Source organism: Meleagris gallopavo, chromosome 14, assembly GCF_905368555.1.
Source record: "Meleagris gallopavo chromosome 14, MGAL_WU_HG_1.1, whole genome shotgun sequence".
NCBI lineage: Eukaryota > Metazoa > Chordata > Aves > Galliformes > Phasianidae > Meleagris > Meleagris gallopavo.
In genome coordinates, this window is record NC_139417.1 from 512,429 (window position 1) to 524,626 (window position 12,198).

Below are 12,198 nucleotides of genomic sequence, written 5' to 3' on the forward strand. Positions count from 1 at the left end.
GGGCAACCCAGCAACCACAGTGCAGAGCGGGAGTGAGCATGCTGCCATGGCCACCAGCTCTCCTTTACAGAAATCACAAGTACTGAGCTGTCCAGAGCTGTTTTATAAGTGTTCTTCAGGTGGTTTTGGTATTTTTCCATCTTCTATGAAGCAATTTAGTAAAAATCTGTGTTTCCTCAGCCCTCTAGAGATGTGACTTGAAATTGATGAACTACTTTGCGGAATGTCAAGAGATAAAGTACGTCTGGGCACACATCCCTGCACTCATATGTAGGGTACAAAACACCATATCAGACAGACACCCCTACTTCTGCACAGGAATCTGACTAGGGCCACATGTAGGGAAAAGCAACCAACAGGCAGAAGATGCTAAAAAGAAAAACTGGAACAACAACAGATGGCCAAAGGCTGCAGTCTTTGCTGCGTGGGATACACTACATCATCCCCAACTGAACAGTTTCAGACAGCAAACATCTGCCAACATAATGCCAACATTGTTTAAAACCATTTTAGCTTAGTCACCAGTTCCAAAGATTAAGATGAAACCAGAAATTCCAATGGGAAAAAAAAAAAAAAAAAAAAAGAGAAATCATTTTGACAATCCAGCACATTAACTTTTGGAATACATTAGGTACGCTCTCCACAACCTGCCACCCTACACTTGAAATGGCAGGACAAAGGCCTACTTGCACTCACACCACTTTCAAGATTGAATACATCAGAGAACTATCCCTCACTACAGAAAAATACTCATTTTGATTAAAATACCAAAACAAACAGACTTCACTGATTTTATAGCATCTAAAACCTTGTAGCACCAGGTGCCTTGTCCCTGAAAAATACTGTAAAAAAAATAACAAAAAACAAACCAAGAAAGTGCTGTGTTAAGGAACAAATAGAATTGTACATTAAGAAAGTGTTTGAAAAAGGTGACCTGATTTCATATTTACCCACAGCACACCAACCACTGTGGAATTATTAAAATCCAAATTGTTGCTTACAGTATGTGTCACTGTCAGTAGCAACACAGTCCACATTGAAAGTCTTGCTAAGCAGTGCTACAGGTACTGACAGAAATATTTCTGTCCTAGAGCGTGGTACACACATGAGGGTATGACAGTGAACCACTGCTGTCCCTTGAAGCAAAGCTTAGTATGATTAGAACTGCCCCACAGCTGTCCTCTCCCCCAGAGCTTGCAGGACTGCCATGCACCTTTCTGGGGTACACCTTCAAGTGTCATCATGCTCTGAGGCCTTTGTCATCTGCTGCAGGTAGGCAGTACCTTGACAGCCTGAGCAACATGCTAGGCTCAGGAACAGGGCCAGCTTACAGCTCTGCACTTACCGGTGCGAATAAATCCCAGACTCTCTACACGTTGCAAATTTCTTCATATAGGAGAAAAAAAACAAACAAAAATAAAATCAAGAAAAAAATATCATGAAACAATGAACTTCTCCCACAGCTTCTATGATTTTGTGCAAATAATATTCAGGAGGGCACCCAGAGCACCAGCTACCTCCAGAAATTTTTGCATTCATGAGCGTGGTAAACTGGGTGCAAAGCAAAATATCTGGAAGGGTTTTTACAGTGCACTGGTCTGAAGGTGATGCAAGCATTCAGGATATATTGTTTCCAGGTGTATAAATGCTCTTGTTTAGCATGGAGTGGGGACAAGCTGGCAGTATCTAAGCATTATGTACCTTTGTCAGAAGAGTATTTAAAAAAATCTGTAGGGGAAAGGGAAGGGCATTCTCAAGAACGAGGAGAGTTCTGGTACTGAAAAGCAGAAGAGGATCTTGAAAGGACTAGAAGAAGCCCTTTACCTCCAGTTCCATACAGGGGACACAAATATTTGCTTCCTGTGCTACTTGATTTCCAGCACTCAGAGGTTCTCAAGCCTTTGCCTCTTTGCCAAGCCACTCACAGTCCACTCTCACCTCGCTGTTCCAGGAAGCCTTGCTTCACTGCCAGATTTGCCCTATGTTCACACTGTCATTTATTTGGTCCCCCCCCACATTTTTTCTGTTGAGCAAAATAAATGCAAAGCTTTGCCAACACCTCCAGCTTCCCATGAACCTCTGCCTCACCCTTCCACCCACAGCCCCACTCCCCCCCGCCCCCACTGCACACTCATGTTCTGACAGGTTCTTGGTATTACCTCCCTGTCCCTGCGGCCAGGTCTCTGGTTCACTGTATTTCTTGGAACCACAGCTGCACAAAGAAGCGCGAGGACAGCGTCTGCCAGCACCCAAACCACAGGCTGCACAGCTGCACAGCTCCAACCAGCAGACAGCGCAGGGCCAGGCAGCTTTCAGCACCGAGACACACAGGAGGATACAGCAGATTCTCGCTGCACAGCAGTGGCTGCAGAGCTGCACGGAGGTCCAGAGGCAAGGCGGGCATGCTGTGGGCCAACAGCAGCAAATGAGATATCTGATGTTTCTGTGAATAAAAGTGCAGGGCTAACAGAAACAGGATTGTGGGAGAAGGGGAAAAGGCAAGGATGGAGCTCACAAATTCACACCACATTCCCAGAAGCATCCTTTTTTCCTGCTCTATATACTCTTGGGAGAGCAGGGAAAACAAAGTCCCGTGGATTGGAGTCCAGGGGGGAGGGAGGCTTCAAATTCCCTGGTTAGCAAAGGGGAAAGCAAAAGGCCTATGAAAACCTCTGTAACCTCACTGCTGTCACATACTTCCTGGGAATGTTTTACTTATTTGTGTGCTTTCCAGAAACTTGTGTTCTCAGAATCCAGGACTTTCTGTAGAGCCTGATCTGATATTAACCAAATTACCCCTCCCCTCCTGTTTGCCCACTTGGCTGCCAATGAGCACATGACAAAACACCAGGAAGCCAAGCTGGAAATGTACCTCCATGGCAATGGCCACAGAAGATCATTGTCACACATCCTTTTTCCAGAACCAGGCCACTAAGCCAGCCCCAGATCAGAGGGCAGGCTGGTGCCCACAGCACTTGTATCCTGGGCTCTTTTGCTTGGCCCTGCAGCAGACTCAGCATCCAGACAGATGCTTTGCTTCAGCTTGCTTGTCCTAGCTTCGAAACTCCATTTACTTGGATGTCCAAGAGAAGCAAGGCAGGAGATGGGGACAAAACCAAATGGATTTGTCTTCGTATTCATGTGAGAGGCCCTTTGAGCCCCATTCATCCCATTCCAGACATTCTGTAGTTTGTTTGTCCAGCTCCAGCCCTAAATCTCACTTTAAGTGCTGATGAGCCACTCAGATGAAACCCTCTGAAACTGAGGTCCCTGCTGTACCACAAAAAGGTGGATGAAAAGCTCAAGATCTCATAGAGCTCTTTTAGGGCAAAAAGTATGAAGGCAATGATAATACTTATCACATTACAAAAGTCAATATAAGCTGACAGATCCGTGTGTGAGTTGGTGGGGGGGGAGGGCAAGGTGTGGAAGCTGTTGTTTTTCCCCCACAGATTTTTGATTTAGGTTTACATTTTTGAGTCTCCTGTGGAAATCACCAGGTTAGAAGCTATCTTCTGCTCTCCCACAGCCTTTTTTCTTGCATAGGAAGCCAGAAGAAACTACTGCCACAATCCCTCCTGGCCTTTTAGCCAGGAATAACTGTTCCATCCTTCATTTCCTTTAGAGCAAGAAATCTGTTCTGAGAAAAACATTCTGTCCTGATTTGAAGTAGCCAGCAAGAGAGGTACCAAGGTTCCAGCTCTGCAGTTTCAGTAGTTAATTACACTCTCTGCTGAAAACGTACACCTTTTCTTCTGTTTGCATTTATAGTCCTTGTTACACACTTGTCCACAAAACTAATGAGAGTTCTGCTTACAAATTTCTGCTCTCTGGGCCAGGTAATTAACCCTCAAGCTTATCTTTGATGAGCTAAATAGCCTTTCACAATAAGGCAGACTTTCTGTTAATCCACCTACTGGTCCTTCTCCTGACCTACTTTTCCAGTTCTTTCTCAACCAGTGGGTAATATAACCAGACAGCTTCTCTCCAGCCATCCCACTACTGCAGTACAGAAAGGAGACTTAACCCTGGTGCTGTACTTGGCAATCCCTTGGTAACACGTGCAAAGGTCGCATTGGCCTGCTGGGCAGCCCCCTGAAAACTGGTCATCCATTACCCAGCACAGCCTCACAGCTTTCTCCAAGCTCTTCAGCCAAAAGCTGCAGCTCTGCAACGAGGGGCAGGCTGCATTATTTCCCTCTCCATGTATGATCTTATTAAACACTCATGCTTAGCTCAAAGGGCAGTTCTGATTGCTTTGCAACAAACTGCTGCTATAATTTCCACTCCTTGGCATTTCTGCCACAGTCTTCTTTTTCAGGAAATACTATTTTCCTTTGACATACTTATAAAATATTACCTACCACATGAGCAAAATCTCACCATGGGAGGCCATGGAAATGCTACAACTTCTGTATGTTTGTTTACAGTTACGTTTTGATAGATTGCACTTAATTTTTGATCAATTAAATAATGTCCTATTCCATTTCTGTTCACTATACTTTATAGGTGTCTCTGGATATCTCATCTCAGGAAAGGACCCCAAATCATGAATAAGATGACACTATCCATCCTTTTCATTTCCCAAACCATGAAGCAAGAGATGGAAAGAAGCAGTTTTCCTCTGAAGAGTAAAGTGATCAGAAGCAAAACTATGAAAAACAAAAAAAAACAAAAAAAAACCCAACCAAAGGGGTCTCCTGACTGCATGGCTGTGCTCACCACACACTGCGACCCTCTGAACTCTCTGAAATGTAACCATCTGTAACACAGAAATTAGGGAAACCACAGGTAACTGTGGATCAGGAAGCTTCCTTTTAGCACAAATTAAAATAGAAAATTGTGTGCATTCCTTTGCCACGTATCACCGGAGAAAGCCCCCACCTGGGGATCTGTAGATTTGCACATATGTGTCTGGAACTAAAAACCCTCCCTTCTCTCTACCCGACCTTCTTAAGAGGTTAATGATTATGCTTAGTGAGAATTTAGGTCAAACTTCATGAAAGGTTTCTTGGAGCAAATCTTTGCTTAAAGTGCTTTCACAGAACACCCCAGCACAATGACTGCCATTCAGATGACATGGGCAAAGTAAACAGCAGTGGTTTCAGTACCCTGAGCATGTTGGCACAGGAAGGAAGCGTCCTATCTCGAGAAACAAGTAAACTTAAAAATCACAGGTGGAAAAAGGATTGCTTAGCCAGTGACAGGAGAAAAACTATAAATGCTGTGGAGAGCGTGAACAGTTATTCCACGTGTTAACAGCACAAAGAGCTCTGCTATTGAAAGAGCAGGCAGCATCTGAAACAAAGAAAATGCTTTTCCCACTTAAAGTACAAAATTAGAACAATTCACTGCCAGATGATGCCGTGGAGGTTAGAAACACAGACAGACTAAAAAGAGGATTAATGGAGGACAGATCCAGATCCACTAGTGATTATGAAGCAGAATGGCCTCAAACCCAGCTTTGGCTAAGAACATCCCTTAACTGCTGACTGTCAAAACAAGGGGGATCCTTCTCTGTCTGCTTTTCCGTTGTAATTTTGTCCCCACCATCTGCCACAAGCCCCAGGATGACACAGTATTTTGAATTAGACCAATTTAATCTGACCCAGTAAACCTGTTTCTATGTCTCACATGATCTCCAGTAATCTCACAATCTTCCTGGATGACTATTGAAAAAAATGCCCAGCATGGAACAGATTTGGCATTTCTTCCCCTATAAGGTCTACCAGGTAAAACACACCTATTCAGCCTATAGCATGCTTCTCCACTTCCCTTCACAGGGAAGCTCACAGTCACCACAACAAAACCAAGATGGAAAAACGTACGCAGGGCCTGAGTTATGGTGCAATCACAACAGGTAAGAAAGTGCCACCCCCTGAGGGTCAGGGGGGCTGGTTGGCCTGTGAGAAAGAAACCTCACAAGCAGAGCTGGAGCTCTCCTCCCAGCAGCTTTCTTCCAGCAAATAAAAACCACGGTGTTCAAGAACATGGCTCTGCCCACACAGTGCCTGCAGGGGATGAAAGGAGACCATTTTTGTTTCCACTGAACAAACAAGCCTTCATCTGCTTTAAAAGACAGCGTGTGAGAGAGGAGGGGATCAGAACACGCCAGAAGCCACGCAGTAACGATTAGACGGAGCTGCCAGGAGCCTAAGGCTGCAGTGCCCCCTAGGGGTGCAGCACAGGTGAGCCACAGCCTGCGCGACCTTTGGAGAAATGCTGAACCCGGCTAACCCTCCTCAATGAAGTCACGGTGAAGATTGATTTTGCCTTTCTTCACCGAGGTAAAAAAAGGAATCGCCCAACCACGACTGGATGGATTCTTCTCTTTGTCTTATTTTTCCTCTAATCCACAAAGCTGCTGTGATGGTAACTCAGCTTGAGTTTTAGAAGGCCTCGCTCTGAAAAAAGGGCAGACTTCTGCACCAAAAGTCTCTGAACAGCATTGGGACAGAGATTCCTTGACACTGCAATAGTAAGTGCATAACTAGGACAACTCACAAGACAGCGCACAACCCCAAACTTTGGCCTGAGCACCCCTGCATGACAAAAGCTTGGCTCTGGTGACCCTGGGCACATCATGGAAGTCACCCAGCACCCCCTGCAGTCTTCACAGCCACAGCCCTGCTCACACCAGGACAGCAGATAGGATGTGGGGTTCCATGCACCACTGCAACCACACACAGTGCTCACAGCAGCGAGCCCAAAACTCTGTGCACAGAGGACCAGGTATGTGGAGGAAGGTGAGATTGTGGCTTGTGCAACAAAGCTCTCCCTCCAACGCAGTTTGTGTGTATTCACAGAGCTACCTATCAGCCCTGCAAGCAGTTTTGGCTCCTTGTCCCATCCCCACCCCAAATCCCACAGAACAGAAGGAGGAGAACCACACACGCTGACAAAAATACCCCCAGAGAAAGTAAATGGAAATGGGCTCAGCTACCCGTGAGCCCAAGGGACAAATTCCACATGGAACAAAACTAAACCAGACAGCTGAGCTTCTCTTCTCTCTTTGTTCATCTCTTTGTCCACAGGATGCAACCAGTGCTGGTAGTTTATGCCATATTGTGTTTGCCTTCACAGCTTTACCCACATGCCTAGAAGCTCATAGCCAGAGTCAGAATCCTTCTGTTTTAACCACAGGATAAAATATGCATAATGAAGATGCCTCTTCTTCCTTTCATTCTTCAAATTAGTAGGCAGAATCATTTGTAGGAGCTATGAAAACATAACGAGAAAGTGAATGTGGCAGATCTGGTATACCTACACTGCACAAGTCAATGTAAGGAGCTACATTTACTCAGCCAAAGGCAAGACGTACCACGTGGCTTGTGTGCGCAGTCATAAAGAAGCAACTTGAACCTGGGATACCAATGCTGATAGTTAACTGCTTTCTAAAGAACAAGATTCTAAAGAACAAGATATTATTTGATTAACAGTACCAGTACTAATAGCTGTAAGAATGCTGCAGACAAACTGAATAGAAAGAGGCAACTTCAATATTTTTGAGAGGAGGTTTTTCCATTACAGTTTCAAAGTCCAGTGAAGTCTGAAAAGTCTCAGCGAACAAAGCATGGGCAAATCCCCACCCAAACAATCACACACAGCTCTCAGTCAGAGAAGACCAATGTAAACAAAGGAAAGAATGTGGACGCTAGCTCTGTTTTGGGCAACTGGTTACACAGAGTACGTGGTTTCTGGAAGCAGCACATGCCCATGGCGGTGTCCTTCACCAGGTGCCAACAAATAACTGGATCTTGTTCACATGCTCTTCCTGTCTGAGAAAATTCCCCAGCATCAGATCACAAAAAAGCTCTCTCTCATGCAGCGCCAAGGGCTTGGGTCAAGTCTCAGGATTTGCTGTGATGTGAATACATTTTTCCTAAACAGAAAGATCAACACAGCAGATTTACAAGAGTCAACTGCAGACATTACCCAATGCTGTTACAGAAATCACAGAAGCATTCCTAAGCAAAACGTATCTATGAAATCTGAAGCAGAGCACAGAGTTCATCATAGCCTCACTATGCCTGTACAACGATAAGACAAAGCCCAGAAAAAAAGCAGTGAAGTCTAATCCTCCTGCTACTCCTTCCCATACTATACAGAGGCTTCACAGCTGCACCCACATCTTCTCCCATATGAAAGAAGGCAATGAACTTTCCAGCCCGCCCTCAAACCACCACCAGAGGTTTCAAGATCTCACTCCTACAGCTCTGACAAATGCAGTGTCAGCTCACACCCTCCAGGTAAATCTGGTAAATGAGATCAGTTTCTTTTTTTAGCACCAGGGCACAACACATCTCCCCACAATGGAATTCAGAGGTGTGAAAAACATTCAAGTGAAAGCTTCAGAAGCTCAGAGAACTGTGTCCAGAGAAAGAGAAACTCTGGGAAAAGGTTAGGTGGGATGCGTTTCCAAGGAGTGTAAAGAAGGAATGCAGCCACAGCTGGGCTGCTGAGAAGGCATGAGACAAAGTGGCCAGAGCACTGGTTACATGTAAGATTATCTTAACACAACTTTGAATTTAACAGCTCTGTTGGAAAGAGTTTGTGCTCACTTACATGGAGCAACATCAGGGAATCGTCCTGGCTGTGAACTTGCAGTTAGCTCTCCCAGTCCAGATGAAAGTAGTGGGACCATGCAAGCAGCTACTTTGAAAGCTCTCATCTTTAAACTCACTCTTTCATCATTTGGCACCTTCTGCTCAGGAGAAGAAACCTTGTAGCCTGGTTTAAGAGTGGCTGGTTTTAATTATATCTATATCACCATGAAAGTTTAAAACATTCCAGAACAGTTCAAGACTCTCCTCTACTTTTTGTTTTTCCATTTTTAAACAAACATCAACAGACAAAACTTCAGCTGACTCTGCTTTACACAGGCAAATCAAACCAGACAGCCTCCAGAGATCACTGCCAACCTCAACCATTCTGCACATCCATGAGAAGTTCCTGACACCAGAAAGAGCACGAGCAGCCAAAGCAAAGGTGCCATGCTGCTGCTGGAAACCAAACACATTTAGCTCTTCGATCAGAAGCCTGCTGGACTCCTAATGCATAGCACTTTCTCTGTTTTACAAGCCTCAGGACCAAGTGGCTCTTTCCCAGTGTGCTGTATCACCTTAAGAGAAGGCAGCAGCAGGAGCTGGGTGGAAACTTCAGTAGAAGAAAAGCCACCAGACCCAGGACCCATAGCCACTCTGCAAGCCTGGATCCACAGGCCTAGACTGCAAGCCTGCTTGTTCCAGCCCTTCCCGACCCTTTTATCTCTGTTTTGCTCCTTTTGAGCTCTTCTTCCACCTGGATTCTTTTTTCCATCCCTTCTCTCTTGCTACACTGCTCATTTCCTCCTGAATGTGCAGCCGTTCACTGCTCCCTACGAGAAAGGCCACATTTGCTCACTTTCCATTTCCAGATTATTGTCTGCTGATGCTGTTTGCTGAGGCAGAACTACTCTGTAAATTCAATTGCCAATGGAGCTTCATTCCTGAGCTATCATGAGTTTCTGGTCTTTCAAAACAAACGTACTAAAAAAGTACCTCCATATTAAGTATCATGACACATCAAATAAAGTTTTCCCACAAACACAAGGTTTGCGTTAAGCTGTTTATGCTAGATTTTTGGCCCCAGGGTACATGAAGGGGTTTAAAACACAAGATGTTACAGAGCGCTGCATTTTGACAGCACTGCCTTTCAGCAGAGATGCTTCTACCAAAATTCCACATATGAGCACCATTAGCAACATTCACAGGCATTAGCAGCCCCGGTTTCCACAGTACACAACAGGCTTTTGTTTGAAGCCTGGCACTGCATGGAGAGAACGAGAGCACAGTACCAGAGGAAGCCCGACAACAGATGGTTTGATTTGCAGAATGTTAAAGTTCTTTTTGGGTTTAGTGCTTATATTGCATTCAGGAATTAGTGGGCAGCCAGAGGCTGAAAATACTCTCTTGAATCAAACACAGCAGAAATACCATCAATAAGAACAATGCTAACTATCATCAGGCTCCAACTAGCAAAACCATTTCTTGAGCCGTTGTCTCCAGACTTCATCAGCACAGATCTGACTACTGCAAGGATAACCGTAAGTTAAAGCACGTTACTGAGAACATTGCCACTTTACCTCACAACCTTCACAGTAAGGAAATTTTCCCTAAATGCCTAGTCTCAGCTTCCCCTGGCTCACCTCCATGCTGTTCCCACCCTGTTGTTCCCATCCTGCCATCAGCTCCCTGGAACCTGGCACCTCCCTCTGCTTTCCCTCCTCAGGGAGCCATTGCCTCCTCTGGCTGCATTCAAGGACCTTACCATCCTTTTAAAACTGGAGAGTCCAGAATTGCACTGAGTATTCAAAGTAAGGTAGCACCAATACAGTGCTAAATACAGTGGGAGTATCACCTCCTTTTACCAGCTGAGCATGCTGTGCTTAATGCATTCAATACAGCATTCTTTATACAGCAAAAGGCTACTAGGACAGGAGCCATTTCTCTGATCATTTGTCTATCAGAATTCTAATTGGACAGGCTATGGTAATCATTCCATCTCCAAAAGTTAACTGCAAAAAAGAAAACCAATTGTCAGAAGAAAAACAAAAACAGCAAAGAAAAACAACTCTTAAAGAGCAGTAAACAAAGATCTGCTTACTAGGGTGCCCATGAGCTGAAAGCTAGGCTACTATTAGAGAAAGCATCACTATACGGTTCCTATGCTTTTTCCAAGTACACTAGGTGTATGGGGCTACTGAATCATGGCCTGAACCTTCGATTGATCATCTGAGGAGAGCAATGAGTCAGCCACGGGAGCACAGGTGAAGGCAATTCTTCTGCAGGAAGGGGTGGAGCCTGGCTGCACCTCTCCTAGACCCATTTAAGAGCTGACTGCCAGTGGGAAGGATCTCTCTCTGGAGATCTGCTCCATCAGGAGTTCATCTCGCGAGCCCAGGACAGGGTGAGTGACTTTCTCTCATTTCCTCCAATATAAATTATATTAGCCAAGCTCCTGGATATATATGTATACCATCTGTATATCCATTGATTAAACACCATTGATTAAACAACTACGCAAAATAAAGTTTTAATTTGAATGTATATGGTTACTGCTTCCACTTTTACAATTCACAATCACATTTAATTCCAGCCCAGATCAGAACCTACCCATGGGTCAGCCTAGGAAAGGAAACAACAGTTCCATTTCCAGAAATCACTGGGGAGTCAGCAGATGAGTAGCAGGTGCCATTTCTACCAGCCTGCGCTGTCTTAATCTGCATGCAGATAAATAAGCCCTCTGGAGTCCACCACCTTTTTTCCAGTAGTAGCTTTCTACTACACTGGACAACTCTGAGTAGCTAAAAATACAAAAATAAAGCGGCATGATATTCAAGGAGTCTTTACCAAAGCAGAAATAAGGAAAGCAAGCCTCAATGAAGGTGGATCTCTGTGCAATCAAAGAACATACTAGCTTGCAAAATCTCTTGCTCTGAGCCAGAAGGTAAAAGTTCACCAGCACCAGTTCCAGGTCACAAGCTTAGGATTCCCCGTTTTAGAAATCATCTGACCTTTTCATCACTATAATCCCACCAAGCACATTCATATCAATGTAGTATGCAGATTCAAAACCCTTCTATATTTCCTACTTTCATACCTCTGTTTCAGGACGAGGAATAAATACTGGAGGTCTCATCTTCAGATTCAGGTCCTGAAAGTCCCACTCACCAAGCACATATTGCACTGGCATTCTGTGTCAGGCAAAAACAAAAACACTTGAGGATTACTTTGTAACATAAAAAGCTCTCACTACCATGCTTACTTCATTGCTAACCACACAAGCCCTTTGATGGTGGACATCTAGACACCACTAAGGCTCCTAACTGCATGTGCAACACGCATGTGCATCTCCTTGCAAGCTCTGGTAGTTCCACTTCCACAGAACAAGCGCTGGACTGGGGGAACTAAAGGCCAGTCAACTCACTTCAAATCTGAAAAAACTAAGGGAGCAAATAATCCTGGAGATAATTTCCAAACATGTTAAGAACAGAATGGATTTACTAAGGTGAGGTCAATCCTGACCAGAGTCCTCTGTCCAGTGCTGAGCTCCTAACTGCAGGAAAGGCATGGATGTACTGGAGCAAATCCAACACAGTGCCATTAAGATGACTAAGGGATTGGAGCACCTGGTATACAAGAAGAGACTGAGAAAGCA

General features: G+C 44.7%; 1 protein-coding gene across 2 annotated transcripts in view; it reads right to left on the reverse strand.

Moving 5' to 3' along the window:
* Positions 1-12,198, reverse strand: part of HEMK1 (HemK methyltransferase 1, mitochondrial release factors N(5)-glutamine) — a 28,578-nt gene that overhangs the window by 14,945 nt on the left and 1,435 nt on the right. For both annotated transcript variants that reach the window (XM_031555483.2, XM_010718293.4), the window contains exon 3: positions 11,641-11,734. In XM_031555483.2, the coding sequence (XP_031411343.1) occupies positions 11,641-11,734 (94 nt within the window). The remainder of the gene's footprint in view (positions 1-11,640; positions 11,735-12,198) is intronic.